The 26,102-nt window shown below is 36.4% G+C and overlaps 1 protein-coding gene across 2 annotated transcripts in view; it reads right to left on the reverse strand.

The window, feature by feature from the left end:
- Positions 1-26,102, reverse strand: part of SOS1 (SOS Ras/Rac guanine nucleotide exchange factor 1) — a 206,784-nt gene that overhangs the window by 101,172 nt on the left and 79,510 nt on the right. For both annotated transcript variants that reach the window (XM_069108616.1, XM_069108617.1), the window contains exons 2-6: positions 20,545-20,670; positions 11,386-11,517; positions 8,243-8,407; positions 6,927-7,136; positions 3,137-3,280 (exon numbers count right to left, since the gene is read on the reverse strand). In XM_069108616.1, the coding sequence (XP_068964717.1) occupies positions 3,137-3,280; positions 6,927-7,136; positions 8,243-8,407; positions 11,386-11,517; positions 20,545-20,670 (777 nt within the window). The remainder of the gene's footprint in view (positions 1-3,136; positions 3,281-6,926; positions 7,137-8,242; positions 8,408-11,385; positions 11,518-20,544; positions 20,671-26,102) is intronic.

A 26,102-nucleotide genomic window follows, 5' to 3' on the forward strand; every position in this document is an offset into this window, starting at 1 on the left:
ACATAGTGTTTTAAGGTTGAGAAAATCCTTTATATATCTTATTTTATCTGAGCATCACAACAATCTTTTGAAGCAGCTATTATAGAACTATTGTTGCCATTTTGTAAATGAGGAAACTGAGGCTCTGAAAGGCAAAATAAATTGGCAATAGGCAAACAGCTAGTGAGTCTCAGAGATAGAATTTGGACACAGACCCTCCTGACTGTAAAGGTAGCATTTTATCCACTACCCCACACTGCCACAGTCTTGGGTATAGTTGATCAAACATTTCTAAAATTTCATGTTTTCTAAGATTTTTTATGATACAGGGTAAAAGAATCAATTTATGTTTAGCATTATTTGAACATCAAGTTTAAACTGTGTAATTCTTTCATCTGAAGTAATTCGAGGGCAAAAAACATTTTAGAAAACCAAATTCTGTTCATTTTTCATAATCAGACAAATGTTGCAAAAATAATTGATTTATGAAAATGATTTCTCAAGTTATATTTGCAAATAGTAATTTCAGAAAGCAAAGTAACCTTTGTTTTAATTGTTATCATCCCAGTGCCATACAGTCAAGGCCATACAAAATGGCTTGCCCCTGCTGACAAGGTTAGAACAATGGTAAGGATGTTTTGTTAAATCTGACTCCCAATACCTTTTCTGTTACTGTCTGCTTTTGGAATCACATTTGAATCTATTATTTCTTATTAGGCATGTTCTAGAAGTAACATCCCAGATTTGGCATTTAGGTTTAAAGTAGATTAAACCTTAAATCTAAGTCATCCCCTTGCCACCATGTATGTCCTGTGTGATGGGTCAGGCTGGAGGAGCTAAATGCACTTCTGATTTTAGGACTAATTAGAAAGGGAAAAGATGGCAATTAAAGGAAATCAATAGATTGAAGAATGCCTTAGTTAGAAAGACTAGAACTTCTAAGCTAAGCCATAACACATCCCAAGGAGCTGTACGAAAACTAGGATAACTATAGCAAAGTTGCTCTTGGATCTTAAAGCACATGTATTTCTAAAAAGGCAAATTCTAGGAATGAAAAAGGATAGTTGGGAAGTAGGAAAGGAATATAGGACCATGAAGTAGGAAGTTAAGTACTAAAGAGAAAGTCTAAAACCCATGAGGTAAAATTTAAGAACTATTCTCAGTGTAGTTTTTGTCCATAGGCCAAGAAAAGACTTTTTAGAAAGCATTCCTATCTTTGTTGACTGAAGATGTGAAGACTGGAAGCCAAGAGGTTAGAAAAAAAAGGCCCAATACCAGACCAGGTCAAACTTATAAGAGCAGAAAAAATTGATAAGGGTCACCTCCTAGTTTATCTGTGTAATCTTTTAGCCTATCCTCCCTAGTCATGGCCTGACTTTGCCTGTCCCAAATTCAAACACCTAAGGCTTGTTATTGCCTTAACAGCAATTATTTCTGTGGTTTTTAACAATAAATCAAGAAGCAATAAGTATCAAGGTAAAAATACTGGTAAAAAGGATATGTTTCATAAAAAAAATGAGTTAAGTATGCCTTTTGGACGTTACATGCAACTCATATGAATATGTTTGGTCAGTGTAATCATAATGTTTAAATCTGTATGATAATTCCCTTCATGATTTTTAAGTACAGATAATTCTAATATGAAGAGCAGTAGTACTTATTGTTAAGTGGGATTTTAACATTTGAAGGGGATAGTCACATAATGACAATCACTAAACCTCAATTATAATAGAATTCTATATTTTAAGCTAGGGATTTTTATTCATATCACAGATTTTTATTCATCAATACATCATAAATACATCTATCAATATTAAATAGTGGTTTAAAATGTTATGAAAAAAAATTAACCAGAACTTCTGTATATTCCTGTACTAAATTATGTATTAACCAGAGAATTTTTTTAAATCAAAATTTCCTTAAACTCAGACCTTTAGTTTTGGAATGTGAACTGTAAAGAAAGCAGTCTTGGAACTGAGAGAAGAATGAACAGGCAAATAAAGAATTAGCCCTTTATTTCTTAGTACCTGACATTTTTCCTGGATCTTTCAAAGAAGACAGGGCCACCAGCCTTTCCCCCTAGGTGGCCTGAGTCCCTTGGGACCTGGTACAATTTTCTAACTCATTATCCTCAATCTGCTAGGCAGCTGCTTCTCACAGTGACCAACACAGAATAGGTGCTTAATAAATATCTTTTGATAGTTTCATTGCAAGATTACAACACAGTAAAGGTATCTCAATCTATTTCCCTTGACTTTGTTGTAAGGGAACTGTTTTAGAAGACATAAGCTTGCCAATGTCTTACACTAGCAGTATCAAGCTTTCTCATTACCTTTATGGTTAAGGAGAAATAACTTTTTCAAGGTTTAGAAGTATAATATGATTTTTAGTGGCAAAGAACATGAAACCAAGTAGATTGTCCTTTGAGCAGAGAATTGCTAAACAAATTGTGGGACATCAATATAATGGAATAGCATGTTATGTAACAACATATTGACAGTGAATACAAAGACTATAGGGAGGCATGGGAAGACTTGCCATGAACTGATACAGAGAGGAGTAAGTAGGAAACAAAGTTTACAATAACTACAACGTGAAATGGAAAGAATAATAACTCCCCAAACTGAAACTGAATGCTATGTACTTATTATGCTCAAACTTGGCCCTTAAGAGATGTAAGAATGTATCTTCCTTTCTTTGTAAATGTGGGAGACTATGGATGTGAAGCACTACATACACTGTCAGATTTGATAGTTGATTAGTTTTGCTGAAATATTACTTTATTTTCTTTTTCATTCTTTGTTCTAAAAGATAACTGTGTGTAGGAGAGAGAAGTGAAATATAATGGGAAATGAAGGTGATGTACAAACAAAATATCTCAAACTTATATCTCACTTATATATTATATATGAAATATATAAGTTGAGAGAGTAGCTTGGTTTATGTGTTTGTGTGTGCTCAGGGGTGTGTATCAGGACACATCAGTTAGCCAATTAATAGCTACGGGAGTAGGTGAACAATAAACCAAAGCTAGATTGCACTATGATTTTTGTTTATGTATGTGTATATGCATATATGTATATGCACATATGTACATGTATATGTGTATATATGATTTTATGCAAAAATAAAATCTTGTTGTAAACGTGGCACTTACCTCTGCTAAGTCTTCAAAGCAGCTACCAACTAATGGATGGGGACTGCCTTCATCAGTCATTTCTACAGTGTCTTCTATATGGCCCAATAATTTCACACTGAGTTCATGAACATCTGCTATACGACTAAATATATTTTCTACATCCTGTAGAGATGAAACATCTATTAACAATTTAAAAAACCACCTTGAGATGTTAACTACATGAGTATAAGAAGTTATTGCAAATGGTGAGCCAACAGTTTCTTCAATAATAGCAAAAATTAGGCAAGACATAAAAATGCGCATGGTTTGGAACTAGAGATGAAAAACAATGAAAAGAAAATGGATGCATACATATGCAACTTTGGCTTATATTGTGAGACATATCTCCCTAAGTGGCTAATATAAAGTTTGAAGTTTTGGAATCACAGTAGACTTTCTGATACAGTTTTAAAAATTAGTCAAGATATTTAAAAAAAATAATAATGGCAATAGCTGGAATTAATATACAGCTTTATGGTTTGCAAAGAACTTTATATACATTATCTCATCATGTTACCTCATCTCACAATAGAATTAGGTGGCATTATTTTCTCCCTTTTACAGATGAGGAAAATGAGGCAAAGAAGTTAAGTATCTTGATCAGGATCATACATATATAATAAATATATAAGGCAGGATTCAGTCTTAAGTCTTCCTAATTCCAAGTCTAGCATGGTATCCACAGTGCTTTCCTACTTTAGGAAAGTACTATTTATTTGGGGAAGGATTATGAAAGGATGTGGAAACGATAAAAAGGAATGAATGGCTTGGTACTTCCACCTTTGGAAGGAACACTCACATTGCTGAGACCAAATATCCATTTAAACATGAAAGTAGTCTTTAATTTGTCCTATGTTAACATATTTCAGAGCCTAAAGATTCCTGGGTCTAGAAAGGCAACATTCTCAAGCATGTTTATCCTGGTGCAAGGGACTTTTAAGTACTCAGTACTGTGACAGGTACCTTATGAGCACATCCTCCATGAAAATTTATTAATTGAATAAAATCTGAATTCTGAATGATGATAATACTATTTTCCTAATCATACTAGAAGGGTATCATAAATGTCTATGTTCTATAGTCTATCTTCTCCTGATATGCTCTCGTGGTAATCTCATCTGCTCCCCAGTTTTTAATTTTGTCTTAATACAAATGACTATGAAATCTATACCTAAACATTCTCCTAAGCTCCAGCCCCAAATTACCAATGCACTGTGGTCATTTCCACTTAACCATTCCATTAACATATCAAATTAAACATATCCAGAAGAGAACTCATCAACTTGTCCCCAGATCTTACTCTTTTGCAAGTTTTCTTAATCATCCAGATTTGAAACAATAAAATCATTTTGAATGTTTCTGTTTCCTTCACCCCTTATGTCCAGTCATTTGCCAAATCTTGCCAATTTTACAAAAGTTCTCTAATCTATCCAATTCTCTCCACCCACAGAACCCAGTCCAGGCCCTTATCTCTCATGTAGACTTCTATGAAAATATCCTGACTACAGTCTTACTACTCACCAAATTATCCTCTATACAACTCCCAAATAATATTACAAAGATATGGATCTATGCCATCCCCCTGCTCAAAAACTTCTGGGGATACCTACTGTCTCTAGGATAAAATAAAAATTCCCTAGCCTCATAGTCAGGGCTCTCTACAATCTGGCCCCAGCTTGCTTTTCCAGGCTAGTTTTACACTACTCTACTTCACATACTCTATGTTCCCCTAAAAATGGACTACTCCTGATTACCTAAACTTGGTACCCACCTCCTGTAACTTAGCCTGGAATGCACTCTTCCTTCCTTACCACAATCTCTCAGAATCTTCATCTTCCTTCAAAAAAGACTTAACCCAGGCATTACTTCCAAGATGCATTTTCAATCCCCTGGGTTAGGGCATTCTCCTTCCTCAAGTTTCCTTTATACTGATTCATATATGTTTATCACCTGGAGTAGAAAATGTAAGCTCCTTGATGGGTAGTGTGTCTCCCTCTGTCCCCACTTTGTATTCTTGGTGTCTAATACTGAGCCTCACATACAGCTGGCACTCAATAAATGTTAGTTGGATTGAAATGAAGAGATCTTGAATGTCAAGATCATCCTAGGGTTTCTATTTTATTTGATGGACAACAGGGAGACTGGACATTTTAGTGAAAGAGATGCTATGTCAGTGATGATTTAAGAATATCACTTGGGCAGCAGGAAAAGCAGTCAAGTAGTCACCATAGTCAATCAACAAGTATTTATTAAGTGTCTAACATGTGGTGCTGGACTCTTGAGGATCCAAACAAAAAGAACAAAATAATCCTTGTTCTCAGAAAGCTTACAGCATGAGGGAAACACTCCATACAATACATAAATAGAATAAATACAACTGAATAGAGTAGTTTAGGAGGAAAGGCACTAGGTGGCAGAGAGTGTGGAACACTGCACTAGCTACTTAAGTCTCTGCCTCAGTTCCCTCATCTGTGAACAATAGCACCTATTTCAAAGGGTTGCTGAGGAGATCAAATAAGTTATTATGTGTTAATCACTCTCTAAATCTTAAAGCACTATGTGAATGCTAGCTATTATTATTATTACTACTAGCAATGGCAGAAGAGTAAGAAAGGCTTCATGAGAATACGGTCCTTGAACTGTGTCTAAAAGGAACAGAAGTATTCCTCAAGGCAGCTGAGGAAGGTGGGATATCCATGTAAAGGCATGGAAAGAGGAGTTGAAGGTGTGAGAAACAGAGATGGCCAAGGGAAGGTGGGAGATTGATGGAAAATGGAGGATGGGAAGAAAGATTGACTTCGAGTGATGAAGGACTTTAAAAGAGGAATAGAAGGGCTTAGATCCTATCCCAGAGGCAAAAGGAGTGCCTGGGTTCACTAACCCAGTATGTTTCAGAATCAGAACTCTAGTTAGGTCCACTTGACTTGAAAACAAATCCTGATGCCTCTTTTTTTTTTTAAAGCAATCAGGGTTAAGTAACTTGCTCAAGGTTACACGGCCAGTTATTTCTGGGTGTGGTGTTAAGTATCCGAGCCCAGATTTGATCCCCAGGTCATCCCAACACTGGAGCTTGTGCTCTTACTTGCTGAGCCACCTGGCTGCCCCTCTGATGCCTCTTGATAGAGGGAAGACGTATAGAGAAGAGGTCAAATATGACTGATATTATGAGCATGGGTAAAGAGAATAATGGTGGAAACATCACAAGAAGGAGATTATTGGAAAGGGTGGATTTTAGGTAAGATAAGTTCATATTCGGATATATTGATTTTGAGGTTGTAGCAAGCCAGATAGATGAAGAAATGCAGGAAGCAGTTGGAATTTCTGAATTAGATTTCCAAGGGGCAGGACCTGTGGGTGGAGAGAAAAGGGATGGAAACAGATTTTAGAGTCATCAGTGAAGAGGTGAATAGAAAGGGATGAAATCACCAAGAGAGAGAGACAACAGAGAAAAAAGGGCCAAAGGCAAAACCTTGGGGATCACTCCTGTGTAAGGAGGAAAGAAGGCCAGGAGACAATAAGGGTAACAGAGAAAGTGAGATAGACTCATAACATAAAATCCAAAATAGGAGAAGATAAAAAAAAAAACTCACAGCATCAAAACCTCCAGGAAAACAGAAGTTAGGATTATTTGCTGAAAGTCAAGTCTCATATCCAAATTTTTTTTAAATTACTACTTCTGAATATTTTAAATCCAAATTTAAAAGGCTTATGTGAATATAAACCCCAGATTATGGTGCTTATGTTATGCTATATTTGTAATAATACTTACATGAGAAGAAAATAATTTTGAATTGGAGACAAATGGCTCTCTAAAAACTTTAATAATGAGATTAAGTTCCCTTATATATTGTCGAACTTCAGCCATAAATGCCTTTACCAGGTCGTAGTATGTTTGTTCTCCTGAAGTGGAAGGTTCTTCATCGGTTAAAGATAATATATTTATATCTTCTACATCTTGATGGAACATATCCATCAATACCTACAATAAGAAAAAATAGAAAAGAAAATGAATTAAGGGGTCACAGTCAAGTTTGAAGTTAAAATTAATAAGACTTTGCAGCTATGTGAATAGATTTTAAAAGATGAAAGAGACAAGTTATCACAGTAAAGTGGAATAATGAAACTAGAGTTTGGGAAGCTGAGTCCAGGTCCTGAATCTTTCACTTAACTAGCTATGTAACTGTTTGATCTCTATGATCCTCAGTTTCCCCATGGTGAAATGGGTAATACTTTTGTTGCTCAGTTGTTTTCAGTCATGTCCAATTCTTCATGACCCCGTTTGGGTTTTTTTGGCAAAGGCATTGAAGTGGTTTGCCATTTCCTTCTCCAGCTCATTTTACAGATGAGGAAACTGAGGCAAACAGGGCTAAGTGACTTGCCCCAGGCCACACAGCCAATAAGTATCTGAGGCCAGATTTGAACTCAGAAAGATGAGTATTCCTGACTCCAGGGAAGGAAATCTATCTACTGTGCCACCCAGCTGCAGGACTGTTGTGAGGAAGGGATTTTATAAAATATGAAATGCAATAAACAATATTTTTGTTATAATCAAAATGAATGTCAAAAGTACTGTGATTTTAAAGTAGCCTTTAAATTTTTCTACTCAATTATATTTTAAAGAACTTCACTGAAAGGAGAATATGAGTCATTTTATCATCATCATCATCATTATGATATATCAGTGAGTCAAGAAGCATTTATTAAGTTCATCCTATGTGCCAATCACTGAGGATACACAAAATGGGGCAAAAACAAGGCCCCTGCCCTCAAAAAGCTCACATTCTAAAGGGGCAATCTGTAATAATGTTACATACAAAATTATACTCAAAATGTATAAGATGCAAATTCTCAAAAGGAAGGTATTAATAGTGGGGGAATGAGGGGCAGAGGAAGGTCTCCAGCAGAAGATAGGATTTGATCTAAGATTAACCTCAAATATAGCTTCACAAAGAAGATAATATAAAATAAAAGTTTAAACACATATTACATACATTTGGATACAGTATAGTTCTGAATTTTTCTTTAATAATTAATCTTTTAAGAATTAAAGATTATTAGTAAAAATAAAACATAGATGTTTCCTACCTTATCAGCACACATTGCTACTTTAATGTCCTGCTTTGTAATTTCATAGTGTCGTATATTCCGTACATAATTTCCAACCAGCTTTAAAATATCTGCAGAAATGTATTCTAATACTGCTACTATGTAAACAGAAACCTGGTGGTCAATTTTATACCCTAGAACTTCCTGTGGAATAAAAAGAGAAATATTTACAGGGAATAAAATTAACACAATACAGAAGAGAAAATAATGCTACACCTCCTTTGAAGCAGTCTTTATGTACAACATGCATATTTTTTTTGCTTTTCTTTTTTTTCCTTTTTGGAGGGGGGAAGGCAGGGTAATTGGGGTTAAGTGACTTGCCCAAGGTCACATGGCTAGTACCATGTTTCCCCGATAATAAGACACTGTCTTATTAAGTTTTTGGACAGAAAAACACCAGAGGGCTTATTTTCAGGGGAGGGCTTATTTTAATGAACATTGACAGCAATTTTAATAAACAGGTAAATGTGAACAAAAAAATGTACCTTTATTCAATAAGCAAATCACTGGGGAAGAACAGGATGACTCGCTCACTGCTGCAGCTCTGATTGGATGCAGCTCGGAGCGCGGCGTGCGTTTCTTGGTGGGGGGCGACGGTGCATACAGAGGGTACCGTAATGTAGCATGTAGCGCAGGGGATCACCTTCACTACAGTAGCAATCTCAATAGGGCTTATTTTCAGGGGAGGGCTTATTTTCGGGATAGGTCTTATTATCGGGGGAACACAGTAAGAGTTAAGTGTCTGAGGGCTGATTTGAACTCAGGTCTTTCTAACTCCAGGGCTGGTGCTCTATTCACTGCACCACCTAGCCACCCCAACATTCAATTTTTTTTAAAAATAAAATTTAGCTATAAGCTGTTAGCCACGAACATGTTAACAAAATTTGGAATACAGAAAGAGCATCTCTAATAATTGGAAAAGATGTTTTAAATAGAGTAAGTTACAGTCAAGGCAGTTCCCTAATTTAGATTTACCTACTGAGAAACCTGTGTATGCAAAAAACAGCAGAGAATTACCCCTAAGAGCAACTGCCCTTGTGCTCCTCAAATCAAAACATCCCACAAGTAATTGATGTGGAGATGTGATTTCTATCCTACTGATACACAGAATTTGCAAATTATGGATGTCCAATATTAAATACCACTGCCACCCCCCTATACCTAGACTATATAGTTGCTACGGTAGAGAAAGTTGTTCCCCTCAAGCTTAGTCCTAGGATGTATTTCTTCCATTGAAACAATTTTATAAATGGTGGTTAAATATAACTGTAATTGTACTAATAGTACTGTATTTCAGGTACATTGTAGGGTAAATATTCTCTGGTGGGCTGTACTAGCAACTCAACCACCATTTATTATGTAATATTACATGTAATATGTAACATTATGTAATATGTGTGTCTAGGGTTGACTTGCATTGATATTTGTTTTAGTTAGTCAATAAGCATTAAGTACCTACTATGTGCCAGGCACTGTGCTAAGTGCTGGGGATACAAAAAAAGGCAAAAGATAACCCCTATGCTCAAGGAGCTCACAGTCTAAAGAGGGAGATACCATGCACACAGATATGTGCAAACAACCTGTATACAGGATAATGAGGAAATAATTAGCAGTGTCACTTGAGTGTGGTGGAAGTCTAAGATATAAAAGGACTGGAAGGTGGTGGGAGGATAGGTTATGGAGGGCTTAGAATACCAAACAGGATTTTCTATTTAATCCTGGAGGTGAGAGGGAGTCACTGGAATTTATTGAGTATAGGGGTGGTGTGGTCAGACCTGTACTTAAGGAAAATCACTTGAAGGAAGTGGTGAGAGACCTGTGGTAGGCAGACCAATGAGCAGACATGAGGTGACAAGAGTCCACACCAGTGACAGTATCAGAGGAGAGAAGAAGACATATCCAAAGATGCTGAAAAGGTGAAATTGATGGGTCTCAGCAATAGGTTGGATATGGGGAAAAGACAGTGAAAAAGGCAAGATGACAGCTAGGCTGTGAGCCTGAGGGACTGTGAGGATGGGAGCGCTAGGTGGTATATGCTACTTGTTTCCAATCTTCCTAAAGACCTATTAAGTATTCTACATATTGCTAATTTAGGAATTTTTCATGGTTTACCAGGTGTGGGGAACCTGCAGCCTCAAGGTCACATGTGGCCTTCTAGGTCCTTTTATTAAAGGGATTTGTCCTGTGACATTTTGATTCAAAGGGCTGCACATGAGGACCTAGAGTGTCACATGTTCTCCATCTTTGGTTTATACCTATTTCATCAATGAGGAGCAAATAGAAGCTTATTATCTGTCTGAGTTCTTAACCTTTTCTGTGTCATGAATCTCCTTGGCAGTTTGATGAAGTCTATGGCTTTCTTAACATGTTTCTAAAAAATTCATAATTGAAGGAAACATTAAATTTCAGTTAGAGATTAATGAAAATAAAGATGTAATTTCCCCCTCACATCCAAGTTCAGAGACCCCTGGAAATCTATCCATGAACTCCCAGGGTAAGACCCTGGCTTAGTACCTTCTTTATAGCTACATAGCTCCCCTATAGCAATGCTTCTGAGGTGTGACCTTGAGTGGTATCTAGTTAGTTAGACCAGTCTCTTGAAGTAATAATGTTTAAATTTTTTTTAAAGCTTATAAATTTTGTTTGGAGGAATCACTTTTAGCAATTTATTCATTTTAAAAACCCAAGAGTCATCCTATGGTATCTTATCAAAACCCAGCTCATTTTTTCCTAATAATTTTGGAGTAGATGGACCATAGGAACTTGTATCTGAAAAAAGCTTATAGTACTTTGAAAATAATCTCAGAGAATAGGTCTTTAGCCAAGATTCTGTGATATGCTTTTAGTGTTTGGGTGAAGCTTTATGCCTCCCCCACTTTGAGAAGACTGTGTTGGTGACTTAAGATATGGGAAGACCATACAGACAGTTATACTTAGGGCTTTCAATCTGTTTCATTATTTGTGTTGTCATTAAGTACTAAAAGCAACAATGGCCAATTAACATATTCTTTTATATCTCAGAAATTTGTAAAAGAGGAATTTGTTTCACTAAGTTACTATAACATGCAGTAAAATGTCTTTAAGTACTTAAGTATAAAGTATCTTTAAGTATCCAACTTTACCTTTAATAAAGGGTGAATTTTTTCTACTGGGAGAGATAATGGATTTCTCCGCTTCCTCTTTTCATTAGCAGACTGAGCATCAGCTATAGCCCACTTATCAATCGGATGAGGAAAACTTTTTTGTACACGATCCTTGGAAAGAGGAAAATAGAAAATAAGTATCAAATACATGAAATCAATTATCAATTGCAGGCAATTTACTTGAGAGTGCTAGAAATAATATGGGAACAAAGGTCTATTATACATAGTTTTCTCAGTTTTGATTCTTAGATTTGAATGCACACACCAAATATATTAAAGCTCCTCAAAAAACAACCTTCAATAGCCTATCAGAGGAAACAAAAATTTTAAATGTCACTGTATTTGATTAATTATGCAATCAAAAACTACAATGCCCGTTACATAAAAAAGACAGAAAAACTTCATTTCTACTACCACTGTGATCAATGTGTTAACATATGAACATATGAATTAACAAGAATGTTAATATGATCAAGCTGAACACTGTAATTATTTTACAACAGACATTCCATTTAAAAACTGAAGAAACTAGTTATTGGTCGAAGAGATAAATTGTTTTACTAGCTATGATGCAAATTTATTTATACACACTCAGTCCAAAGATGTCAGAGTAATTTGAACAATTTTCTGCATAGCACAATTATAACCACTAGAGGTCGCTACTACATAACAATTTCATCAAAAAATTAATTGTTAAGTATTCCTTTTAGGACATAAGGGTGAAATACAACTCTTGATTATTAATCTAAATAACAGTTCTTTTTCTGATTTATCAAAATCTTAACATATACTTGATATTGCACAGAAAAGGGAAAACAGATTGCAACTTATGATTCAGTTCAACCAAAATGTTTTTAAAACCAAAGCATATTTGTTTTAATCTACGGTTAAATGCTAGGTCTGTTGAAACAGATGAGAATTCTTTAATTTTAAGAAGAAAGGAATTTTAGTACAATTTAAGAAAAATAAAAGAAATTAGAATGCAAAGACAAAGCACTAAAATAAAACAACTTGAAAATGTCCATTTCTGGTTTAGGTATTAGGACTATATTGTCTCTTAAAAGGAATTTGATTGTGTGGTTTACCCTCTATTTTGAGAATAAATTTTGTAGTATTAGTACTAATTGTCCTTTTAAAAATCAGATAGCATTTTCCTATGAATTTATCAGGATCAAGAGTTATTTTTTCTTTAGAAGTTCCTTTATAACTTGTTTAATTTCCCTCTGACAATCTCCAATGTGCGTGTATATATACATATGTACATGTATATAGGCAATACATATTGTTTGCACATTATCTCCCCCATTAGACTATGAGCTCCCTGAAAGCAGGGGCTGGTTTTGTTTTGTTTTTGCCTTTTTTTGTATCCCTAGTACTTAGCATAGCGCCTGGAACACTTGTCGTTCAGCTGTTCTATTCCTGTCAGACTCTTTGTGACCCAATTTGAGGTTTTCTTGGCAAAGATACTGGAGTAGTTTGCCATTTACTTCTCCAAATAATTTCACAGATGAGCAAACAGAGGCAAAGAGGGTTAAGTGACTTGCCCAGATAGCTGTTGTCCAATTGACATTGGATCTGAACTCAGAGAAGTGAATCTTCCTGATTTGAGGCCCAGCACTCTGTCTATATCACCATCTAGCTAGCATGCTTCATGATGAAAAATAGCCATACATACAAAAAATATCTGTGGAAGCTCTTTTTGTTGTAATATGATCTGGAAACTAAGGGGGTACCCATCAACTGGGAAATGGCTAAAGAAATTATGGTATATGATTATAACAGGATATTGTTTTATAAGAAATGAATAAAAGAATGGTTTTTGGAGACCTCTGAAAAGTTTTTATGAAGTTATTCAGGTTAAGTAAAACAACCCATGTAATAACATGTTAAAGAAAAAGTTATGAATGCTGATCAATGGGGTGGCCAACCATGACTCCAGAGGACTGATGATGAAGCATGCCACCCAATTCTTGATAGAAGAGATAGAAGGACACTCAGAGAAATATAGACAAGCAAGACAGCTTGTTGATTTTTGTCAGTTGATTTTTTTTAAAAAGAATCTATACATATAAATTCCTAGTTTCATATATATTCTTTTTCTCTTCTCTTTCTCTTCTCTTTTCTCTTCTTCAGTCCCCTACCTGCTTCCCTTTCCTTCTCCCTCCCCACCTCTGCCTCTTTCCCTCTCACTTTCTTCCCCCCAGCCCTAAAAGAATTTGTTTGGTTATTTAGGCACAGGAAAAAAATATGGAATTAAAGATCTAAAAGTGGAAAAAATCTGAAAGGCCATAGTTCAATTCACTAATTTTTCAGATTAGGAAACTGGGGCCCATGGGTGTTAAATGGGGTGTCCAGAGTCAAATAAGTAAGTAAGCACCTGAGGCAGGATTTGAACACAGGTTCTTTGACTCCAGAAACAGAAGCTATGATATATTCTATAGTAGGTCTCAAAAAACAAAATTAGAGGAAGCACAGTGTCTGGTATTCAAATAATAGGCACTTAACAGGTGCTTGATGGATTTAAATTTGAGTTGAAGGAATGGTGGTATGGGGGTATTGTACCAGCATGACTACAACAAGAAGGTTACTTAGGTTAACCCCCAGAAGAGTCAATAGGAAAAGTCATGAGAAGCAGAAATCAGTTCAGATTGATAAAGAATAAGTTTTTTTTCAAAAACTACAATTATAAATGGAGATCTGGTAGGCTAATAAAGAAAAGAGAAATTAGAGACAAAATATAACTTCATTATATAATATGAAAAAGGAGAATCAAAGAAAATTTTATATATATCCCCACCTCTATACTTCAAAAAGGAACTGTCAAGGTGTTGCAGCAATGTTTCTTATTATGCTTTTGTGTGTGTTTAATTCAGTCTAATAAAAAAGATTAACAAAAAGAAATTCTACTTACAGAGAGATTTACCAAATCATATTATGAAATGGTTTAAAAGGACATAATTTTTTAAAATACCCAGAATGAATTAAAAAAAGCAGAAGAGCCCAGACAATATGTAGTTGAGCTATAAAATACAATACTAGACATTAAATAAAATAGAAGAACACCTAATCAATTAAACATTTCCTGTTGACACAGTAAGTAAAATACTGTTAATTTGGTCTTCATTAATTGGGAACCTGTGGTACCCCTACAGGAGAATTGTTCTTTGTTCATCCAGTCTTTTCTCCATAGTTTAAATAATGTACATAAGATTATAAGAAGAAAGTTTACAATTCTTAAACTGTTTTAAAGCACTTACATTTAATTCAAGTCAATCACAATATCTTAGTTATGCGGGATGTAGTCCTTGCAGGAAGCACCAATGTACATGGGAGGCCATGTAGTGCAAGGGAAAGAGTGATGTACCTGCTGTCAGAAGACATGAGCCTGAGTCCTGCCTCAGGCTCTGGGTGATCTTGCTTGGACAAGCCGCTTGACTTCTCCAGCTCATACATGCTCATAAAAATTAGGCGGTTAAATCTGGAAGGTCCTTTCCATTTCTGAATCTATGAATCTATGATATATAACTATAGCCTAATGATAAAGCATTCTTATTTACTAATTAACACAGAACCACTATTAAGCAATATTTTCTTAACCTAAGTGATTTTATTTATGCTAGCAAAAGTGCTTTTTAAAATAAAATCAAAATCAGACCTAATAATTTATACTGGTTTTTCCCCAAATTTCTTTAAATTAGGTCAAGTTTATCCTGCAAATGTAGTTTTCCACTTGTAGCTTCCTAAAATCTATAGCATCCAGTCCAATAAACATTTTTAAGCACCTCCCACGTGCCAGACACTGTGCTAAGTGCTGGGGACACAATTAATAAAAAGAAAGACAGTTTCTGTCCCCAAGGAGCTTACAATCTAATGGGGGAGGGTGACAACACACACACAAAATGTAGGAAAGTTTGGGGGGGACACACCAGGGGTTATCCAGAGGGGAGTTGAAGTCAAGCAAAGTAGCAGATGCAGAAGTGGGATGAAGTGAGAGTTCAGTTTCTACCCTCTATAAAGGAAAGTATTGGAAGAAGTTTGGTACAAAGACAGAAAGCAACATCCCCTGCTTTCGTGGGGTTTATAGTCTTACTTTCAAGGTAACAAATAAACAAACAAATAAATGAATGAATAAAATGAACACAAAATAAATACAAGTCAACAAAGAAATATTATCTAAGCACTAGCAAAGCACAGCACTAAGCATTGGGGACACAAAGAAAGGTCAATCCCCCACCTAACCCCCAGACCAAAACAGTACCCCCTGTAAAGGGGCTCACAGTCCAGTGTGGGAGGGGGAGAGGGAGGAGAGGAGAAAGAGGAGATGACATACAAATAACTATATACAAACAAGATATATCCAGGATAAACTGGAGATAACCACAGAGAGAAAGAATGGTTACCTGCAACAGACAGTCAATAAAGCTCAGTGCCACCTATGTGCAAGGCACTGTGTTGCTCTGTGAACTCACAAAGAAATGAAAAGCAGTCCCTGCTCTCAAGCAGCTCACAGTCTAATGAGGGAGACAACATGCAAACAACTACGTACAAACAAGATGCACAGAGTGTAAATGAGAGGGATTCTCAGAGGGAAGGGTCTGGCCCTAAAGAATACTAGCAAAGACTTCTTGCAGGTAGGATTTGAGCTGAGACAGAGGTGGCACAGTGGAACAAAGGCTGAGTTTGGAGTCAGGATGATTCATCTTCATGGGTTCAAATCTGGCCTCAGCTGTGTAACCTGGGCAAGTCATTTCACCCTGCTTGCCTTCAGTTTCCTCACCTGTAAAGAGAGCTAAAGAAGGACACTGCAAACAACTCCAAGAAAACCCCAAATGGAGTCATGAAGAGTCAGATATGACAGAAAATGACCGAACAACAACAGGAGGTGGAGAAAAGGAAAGAGCATTCCAGGGGGGAGGGGGTGCCCAGTTGGGAGATGAAACGTCTTGTTCAAGGAATAGCACTGAGTCTAGTGTCAATGAATCACAGAGTATGTGGAGCGGAGTAAGTTGTAAGAAAAATGGAAAGAGAAGGGGAAGGAAATAAGCATTTATATACATATACCTATGAAGTGTCAGACACTGTGCTAAGTGCCTTACAAATATTATCTCATTTGATCCTCTCAACAAACCTGGGAAGCAGGTATTATAATTATTATTTGCATTTTATAGTTGAGGAAAGTGAGGCAGATAGAGATTAAGTGACTTGCCTGGGGTCACACAGGTAGTATCTCGAAGCTGGATTTGAGCTCAGGTCTTCCTGATTCCTGGCTCAAGTAGTCTACTCACCATGCTACCTAGCTAGGAAAGAGGGGTTTAGAGGTGGGGAAGAGAAGGGAGCCAGGTTATGAATGGTTTTAAAAGTAAAACAGAGGATTTTATATATGATCCTGCAAGTAACCCGGAGCCACTGGAGTCTACTCCATAGGGATTGGGGAAGAGGGGGAGAGTGACATGGTGTGTTCTTGGTGTTTTGGGAAGACATTTTGAAAACTGAGTGAAGGATGGACTGGGATGGGGAGAGACTTGCGGCAGAGGTCAATCAGCAGGCTTTTGCAGTTGTCCAGATGTAAGGTGATAAGAGCTTGTACCAGGGTAGTTGTGGTGTCAGAGGAGAAAAGTGGCAATGTATGAGATGTTGTAAACGTAAAATCAGGTAGAACTGACAGGATGTGGCAACAATCGGTTATGGCGTGGGTGGTAGTGAGAGACAGTGAGGAGCTGAAGATGATGCCTAGATCACTAGAAAGATGATGATACCCTTGACAGCAATAAGGAACTTAGGAAGAGAGGAGGGGTTTTTGAGGGGAGATAAGGAAGTTAGTTTTGGATATGGTGAGTTTGGGCAGGTGGATCCAGATGATAACTGAATCCAAAGAAGCTGAAGAGATCACCAAACAAATCAGCTATAAAGAGAAAGTTTAGGATAGAGCCTAGGGGTGGGAGTGGGGGAGCTCTGTCTGAATGAAGGTCCTATCAAAGGAGATTAGGTAGAGGTCAGATAGGTAGGAAGAGAACCATAAAGAGTAGCATCACAAACATCTAGAGAAGAGATCAAGGGGAAGAAGGTGATTAACAGTGTTAAAGACTTCAGAGGTTAAGAAGAAAGAAGACTGAAAGAAGGCCATTAGATTTAGCAATTAAGAAATCATTAATAACTTTGGAGAGAGCAATTTCAAGTTGAAATGATATTGGAAGCCAAAGGGTAGTTAGGAAGAGAGTGAGAGGAAAGAAGTGGAGGAAACTATTGTAGTTGTTTTTTTCAAGAAGTTTAGTCAGGAAAGATATAGGATAGGAGTGGGGATTTATAGATAAAACATGGGCTTTTTTTAAACTGAAGATTAGTAAAAGAGTGGGGATGATAGAGGGGGTCATCTGATGGAGAAAATGGAACAGAATGGGATCACTTGTACAAGTAGAGGGGCTTGCTTTGTCAAGGAGAAAGGCCACCTCTTCGTGTAAAACAGGAGAGAAGAAGGAAATAGTAATTGAAGGCATCAGGGTGATTTGAGACGTAGAAGAGAGGGAGCTCTCAGTAAATGGCCTCATTTAAAGAATATGAGTCAAGATTTCAACTGAGAGTGTTGGGGAGCCATGGGAGGTTTGAGGAGCTAGGAAAAAATCTGGAAAAGGTATTGTAGTAAATTGGATAGTGAATCAATAGGAAAGTATAAAAGGACTTCCCTGCCCCAGTGAGGGCCCAGGTGCAGTTGTGTGATCAATTTATAGTGGACCCACTCAACTCAGCACATGAACATAGGTGAAGGTAGTGGATGTGGATGGGAGAATAATGCTTGGCAGGACAAGACTGGCTACAAGATAAGGGGGCAAAGCACCCAAAAAAACGATGATAGTGTAGACTTGAACTGGTTTGTCAAATGATCAACATGAAGAAGAGAAGACAGATTAGCCAGTGCAAGATTAATAGTCAAGGAACAAACTGAGAGGCAAAGGGATTTAAGGCAATGATGAGGGCAAAGAAAACGATTACAAGAGGTGGGTGTGAGATGTAAAATAAAGGAGAATATGAATGAATAAGAGATTATAATCAAATAAAGAAATTACAGAGTTCATGAACTAGGAAGTAGAATACTTATGGGTGACAGTAGCATCAAAGGTCCGACTGTCTCTGCGTGTAGATGAGGTGGGGTGGCAATTAAGAGGCATTGGCATCTTTGAAGAAAGAAACTTCAGTTGATTAAGGGGGTGGGTTGGTCAATCAGTCAACAAGTATCTATGAAGTAGCTAGTAAGTGCTGGACACTGCACTAAGCACTGGAGATAGAAAGAAAAGGAAATTCAGCATCCCTGGGCCTTCAAGGAGCTCACAGTCTGATGGTGGAAAAACATGCAGATATACAGTGTGAATGTGAGGCAAGAAAGGCCTTCAGCTACAGATGGGTTCAGGCTGAGTCTTGAAAGAATCTTGAAGGAAACTACAAGCAGGTGTGAGGAGGGAGAGCAGTCCAGTCATGGCAGAGAGTGCACTCAGATGAATGAAACTGGAAAGGGAAGAGTTGAAGAGAATCACTTTGGCAGTTAAGTAGGGGATGGATGAGAGTAGGAAGAGACTTTAGTCACGGAGACCAATCAGAAGACTATAGCAATAATTCAGACGAGAGATGATGGGTCCTATGCCGAGGTAGTAGATGTGTGAGTAGAGAGAAGGGGACATTTACAGGAGATGTTTGGAATAAACAAGTAACAAAATCTATAACAGCCTGGAGGTGTGGGTTGAGTTCAAGAGAAGAATGGGGATGATACTCAGGTTGCAAGCCTGGGTAACCAGGGAGATGGTAGTACCCTCAATGATAATGGGTAGTTCAGAGGCATTGGAATTCATGAGAGAAAGAAGTCAAGTTCTGTTTAGTTTCCTCACATATAGAAAATGAAGGGGTTAGACTAGATGATCTCAAAGGTCCTTTAAAGCTCTAAAATTCTATGACTAAAATTTCTGAATTAGATATGAGGAAAATTGTAGACACTGTTTAAGGTTAAGTTGTCCAATTGTCTTTTGGCTCCAATTAGTTTCACATAAGAAATAAAGGGATTAAATTTGAAGAGTTCAGTTAGAAATGGGGAAGAATTTGAATATAGGGGGAATTCAGGTTATGGAAATTTCAGTTCTAATTCTGAAATGACTGAGATGTACCCTATCTTCCACCTAAAATAGCCAACAAAACCATAAAAGTGAAATTCGTTGGAAAGATAGAAACATAAAAACAGAAAACCACTTTGAAATTAAATAATATCATTAAAAATTCAGCTAGTTCTAAAGGGTACATTTTGTTTTGTATCATTTTGCTTTTCAAAAACAAATTTCTAACATGATAAATAGGATGCTTAGTTCACAGTTCTAGAAAGGTAGCTCCAGCAATCATTTGCATAGAAATGATCATTAAGCCCATAAAATCTAACAAGGTCCTTGAAAGAATTGCGAGAGAGAGGGTCCAGAGCAGAATACTGAGGAACAATCAGTTACAGGAAATGATATGGACAATATCTGAGCACAGAAAACAGAAGAAATAGTCCATTAAGTATAAGGAAAACCAGGAGAGAACTGTGGTGTCACAAGAACCCAAAGAAGACAGATTTTTTTTAAATACTAGAAAAGGCTAGAAAAAAATATTTAGTAATGCTAGTAATCCAATAGGAGTTAGCATAATATACCATTACCACAAAGCTATTTAAGTAGCCATCTTATTTAAAAACAAAATATAGATCCCAACAAATAAAAGCTTAATTCAACCAGCATTTTTAAAAAGTAAAACCTTACTTTTTTCAGTGAACAAAAATCAATTTTATCTCCTGCACAACCACCCCCCACCAATGAAAAAAAATAACAATAAAACTCTCCTAGCAATTATCCATAGTCAAGCAAAACAAATTCCTATATTGGTCATATCCAAAAAATATATGCCTCATTTTGACTCTGAGTCTATCACCTCTCTACCATGAGGTGAATAATATACTTCATTGGTCTTCTAGAAATCAGAAACCTATCTAACATAAAAGTTAAACAGATTCATTCTTTATTTTATAATATTGCGCATTTTTGTGAAGAGTCAATTTAATCCCCCAATGGCATTACAACACCACACACATAGAAATCACACACACTTATACATGAAAAATTATCATACCTCAACATCTAAAACGCTTCGGGGTTGAGCTTGGCACAGCATACTTAGAAGCTGTAGAATTAACTCTTCAACATACTGGAGAGCATCTTCATTTGATGCAAGTGTAGGATGGACTTGCATCTGGACCTACAACCACAAAGAAATTTAATTAAATTTAGTTTTTGCTAGTCACTATTCAGTGTACCAATCATGAATTTGGTAAATGTCATAAAAACATCTTCAATGAAAAATATGCAATTGCATGCATATAAAGTAAGGTATTACCAGCTGCTTAGTTTTTGTTAGTAGATTTTTAGAATTCAAAATAATTTAAAGCAAATACATACTTTCTTGAGTACATGATTGTTGACTTGAATTTATTTTGTGTTCATAATATACGTACATATAGACACACATACACAAATACATATACACACACACACGTGTGTGTGTGTATTTGTTTGACTGTTAGAATATTAACCCTCAAGATTAGGGAATATTTCTATCTTCATCTTTCTATCCTCAGTGCCCAGTACAATTCCTTAAAATTACTAGGTGCTTAATGATATTTGATGATTATCTTTCTAAATCAACCCTTCCAACATTATTTCATCTTTTGTTATTTTGCCAATATACTAAGTGTGAGGTGAAACCTTAGCTTTAGTTTGTTTTACATTTCTCTTTATTAGTAATGATTTAATATGGTGGTCAATAGTTTGTAATTCTTTTGTATGGCTTTTAAAGCCCTTCATAACTGGGCCCTTTCCTACCTTTCCAGTCTTCTTACACTTTCCACCTCTTCAAGTACTATATAATCCAATGACCCTGAGCTCCTTGCTGTTCCTTTTAGAAAACACTACCTCTCGACTCCAGGCATTTTCACTGGCTGTCTCACATGCCTGGAATTAACTCTTTCTCCTCATTTCTGCCTCCCCACTAAAAACCCCATCTTCTATAAGAAGCTATTCTCTAGTAATTTCTCTCTGTTGATTATCTCCAGTTTATCTTGTTTGTTCAGAGTTGTTTGCATGTTGTCTGTCCCACTAGACTGTGAGCTCCCCGAGAGAACTGTCTTTTACTTTCTTTGTATCTCCAGTGCTTAGCACAATGCCTGATGTAGTAACATATTTATGGACTTAATGACTGACCAGAATCACATCCTGGCTTGGCCACATATTACCTCTGTGACCTTGAGCAAGACATTTAACCGTTCAGTGCCACAGATGATTCTCTATGAGCTTCCTATAGTAATGAAATCACAGGTTCTAATTCCTTTCCTTCTCTCTCTGTTTATATCTAAATTCAAATCTCAGGTGATTTTAGAATTCCAATAGTAGTACTCTACTGACCACAAATCTGTCTACCTCAGTTTTCCCATCTTTAAAATGGAGATAAAAAAAGCCCTTCCCTCCTAGGGTTGATATGAGGATAAAATAATATTTATAAGATGCTTGGCAAACTCTAAAGGGCTATGTAACTGTTAGCTATTAATAAGTTATTGTTGTTGTTGCTGTTAGGCACTAGTGGCAGAGTGAAGTGTTCCATAAAAGACATTCAAAATTGGTTCCTAATATAGCAACATAGAGCAATACTTCATACAATTTCTGAAGTGACTCACATTTAAATTATGCTTTATGGTTTGCAAAGGTCTTTACTCACAATAAACTAATTGAGGTATGTACTGCATTATTACTTCCACTTTACAAATAAGGAAAATGCAACTCTATAAGTGATTTGTCCATAATGATAGTTACCTAGTGTCTGAGGAAGGGAATAAGCATTTACATAGCACCTACTAGGTGCTAGCCACTTTACAAATATTATCTCACTTGATCCTCAAAACAACTAGGTAGATACTGTTATTTAACCCTATTTTACAATTGAGATAATTGAGGCAGAGATTACGTGACTTGCCTAAGTTACACATCTAGTTAATGTCAGAAGGCTAGATTTGAACCTAGGTCTTGACTCTAGGCACCGCAGTTTACCCCCTGCTGTACCTTGCTAAGAAGGAATTTGAAAAGAGAAATACAGCATGAGTACTATAATAGTCCATGGTACTTTGATATGAAATAAAATCATGTTACCTTCTTTTCCACATTTGCCTCAAAATCTCTCCTTTGTGCATTCATGCCTTCCTACTCCCTCAAGTACCAGTCACCTCCAGGAGTTCCAACTCCCCCCCTCCCAAGGTAGGACAAGTGGTCCTTTCAAGCACCAAATCTCCTAGAAAACATCCAGAGCAAGGTCCTCATCTCCCTTCAAAGAACATCTCTTTTCACTCACAGGAACATTCATCAGTAGAAAGAACCCCCTTCCCACAACCAAAACAAGGCCTCTTTCTTTCTCCCTCCTCCCTTTTCAATTTTTTCCCCCTTCCCCTCACCCCTACCTCTAAAGAGAGTATATCATATACTTCTCACAGCTAAGAGTAGGAGATGTATTCTTAACGGGATAGAGGCACTTCCAGAACATAAAATATATAACTTTGATTACATGAAGCTGAAAAGTTTCTGCACAGAGAAAAATAATATGCCCAGGATAAGAAGGGATGAAAAGCAAAAGTCTTTACACCAAATTTCTCTGATAATGGTTTGGTATCCAAGATAAATGAGTAATACTAATAGCCATTACCCAATAGATAAGAGGTCGAAGGATATAAACAAATAATTCTCTTTTCTTTCTTTTTGAAGGGCAATTGGAGTTAAGTAACTTGTCCAAGGTTACACGCTAGTTTGCGTGCATGCATGTGTGTGTGTGTGTGTGTGTGTGTGTGTGTGTGTGTGTGTGTGTGTGTGAGAAGTGTCTGAGGCTGGAACTGAACTCAGGTCCTCCTGATTCCGGGGCCGGCGCTTTACTCACTGCGCCACCTAGCCGCCCTAAACAAATAATTCTTAAAAGAATTGCAAAGTATTCCCACCCACATTAAATAATGTTCTAAATCACTAATAATAAGAAAATGCAAATCAAAATTACTATGAAATTTACTTCATACCTTGCAAAGTAGAAGACAGTAAAAATGGGAATAGTCAATTCCAGAGGGGTTGTGGAATAAGGAATACTAATACACTGTTGATGGAGCTATATGAAGTGGTATAATCATTTTTAAAAGTAATGTGGATTATGTAAATAAATTAACTAAAATGTCCATAGCTTTTGAACCAGACTCCAAGACTGGGTTTATACCCAAAGGAAGGCACTTATAAGAATAAAGTCCCCCATTAAATAACAAAATATTTATAGTAGCACTTTTTGTGATAGCAAAGAATTTGAAACAAAAGGATGGCTAGTGATTGGCAAATGGCCAAAAAATTTGTGGTACATGAATGCAATGCCATATTACTGTGCTGCAAGAAATGATGTATGTGATGAATACAGAGAAGCATGGAAAGATCTACATGAATTGATGCAGAGTAAAGTAAGTAGAGCTAACAATAACAATAAAAATAACAACAACTAACATTTATGTAGCACTTATGAGTCAAGCACTGTGCTATGTGCTTTACAATTATTATCTCATTTGATCCTCATGACAACCTTGGGAGGAAGGTACTATAATTACCCCCATTTTACAGATGAGAAAACTGAGGCAACAGTGGTTAAGTGACTTACCCAAGGTCACACATCAAGGAAGCATACGAGATTGATTTGAACTCTGATTTTTCTCACTCTAAGACCAAACACCTTCTCCACTACACTGCCCCAACAATATACACATAACTACAATAATGTAAATGGAAAGAACTGTACATAAAAAAAAACAGAAGTGAATGTAACAAAATCAAAGATCAAGCAGGATTCAAATGAAGAGCTATGAGAGGACAACCCCAAACTATCCCCCTGTGAAGGTAGGAGGTGCACAAGGGTTACACATTGCACATGTTTTCAGACTTTTTCAATGTATCTCTTAGTTGTGCTGCTTTTTTTCACTTTTTTCAAAAAATGCTATTTTTTATATGGGATAATTCTCTGGAAATGGGAGGGAAAAGGATACTTGGTGTAACTATAATTATTTAAGAAACAAAAGCTATCAACAAAAATTTATTTTTGAAAAAAATATATAAAACCATAGTATCAAAACTCTAGAGTTTTAAGGGAGTTCAGGACCCAAGTAGGCCAATCCCATCATTTTAGAAGTCCAAGGTTAAGTAAATTGCCCAAATTAACAAGCTGGTAAATATATCAGAGGTGGAATCTGAAGGCATGCCCTCTGAATGTAAAGCCAGTGCTTTTTTTTAAATAGAATGAAATAAAAATCTTTGATAAAGAATGTAACCTACCAATAGTTCTTTTGCAAAAACAATCATACTATAGAAAACTTGGTTGGTAAAATAGATAAAATTAACTTTAAATATTCAACTTTCTATTAACCTATTGCTTCTACTATGGTAATCTATGAAATAGAGCAGGGGTTCTTAACTGGCAGGTTATGAACTTAAATATACATATTTTTATAACTGCATTGGTTTCTGTTGTAATCATATGTATTTTATTTTATGTATTTAAAAACATTATTTTGAGAAAAGCTTCAAAGGCTTCACCAGATTGCCAAAGGTGTCCATGACACAAAAGAGGTTAATAATTCCTACTATAGAAGTATTTCTTTTTTTTTTTTTTAAAGCAATCGGGATTAAGTAACTTGCTCAAGGTTACACGGCCAGTTATTTCTGGGTGTGGTGCTGAGTATCTGAGCCCGGATTTGATCCAGGTCATCCCAACACTGGTGCTCTTACTCGCTGACCCACCTGGCCGCCCCTATAGAAGTATTTCTAAGGGGGATTGTGAAGTATGGTATGGGGGTAATTTGGCTAGACCTTTGGGCATTTGAAAAATCAAAAGAATTACTGAATGTGTATGTGTCAACTCCTAGTTGTTGGAGACATACGAATCCTTTAAGTGTACTTAGGAATCCCTTGGGTAAACAGGGTAAGAAATCACTATGTTGAATTCTAATGAAACTTTAATAGTCTTTTCTATCTAATGGCTCTCTCAAGAATGATTTGAAAAGCTTCTAGATGCAACTTTGTCTGGGAGGGCTCCAGATCAGTAGCTGATTAAGCCACAAATATAAAAGGAGGATCTGGAACTGAACTGGTAGGATTAAGAGCTATCTACCATAATAAGAAAAAAATAAAGATTCAAATGTTTCAACTTGCTCTCATAAACTTATTCTTTATTTCACTGAAGAATAAGCAAGGAGACAAATTAGCTCTTTTTAAATAAACAAAATTAATATCTTAGAGTCAATTTCTTTGCCAAAATTGTCCTAAACTTTCGAGGACAGGATAGAAATTTTCTGTCTTTTCTCTATTTTGGTACTTTGGGAATATCTGTTGAATTGCCATGTGTTCTGGGGAAAAAAGAAACTATTTTTATTGTGTTTCCTGGATAAAAAGTGTTTTCCCCCCAAATTACATACAGTTTGAAATGGTCACCAAAAACAATTCAAGTTTTAATTGGTAAAGTAGCTTTCAAAAAGAAAGTTACTTAGCTTATTAGCAATTAAAACTAATTATAGCTGGGATAGTGGAGACTCTACTAACTATACAAGAACATAAACAATTTCCACTTGGGATTAA

Source organism: Petaurus breviceps, unplaced genomic scaffold, assembly GCF_028583685.1.
Source record: "Petaurus breviceps papuanus isolate PSGF00001 unplaced genomic scaffold, PetGlider_PUasm1.0 90407, whole genome shotgun sequence".
NCBI lineage: Eukaryota > Metazoa > Chordata > Mammalia > Diprotodontia > Petauridae > Petaurus > Petaurus breviceps.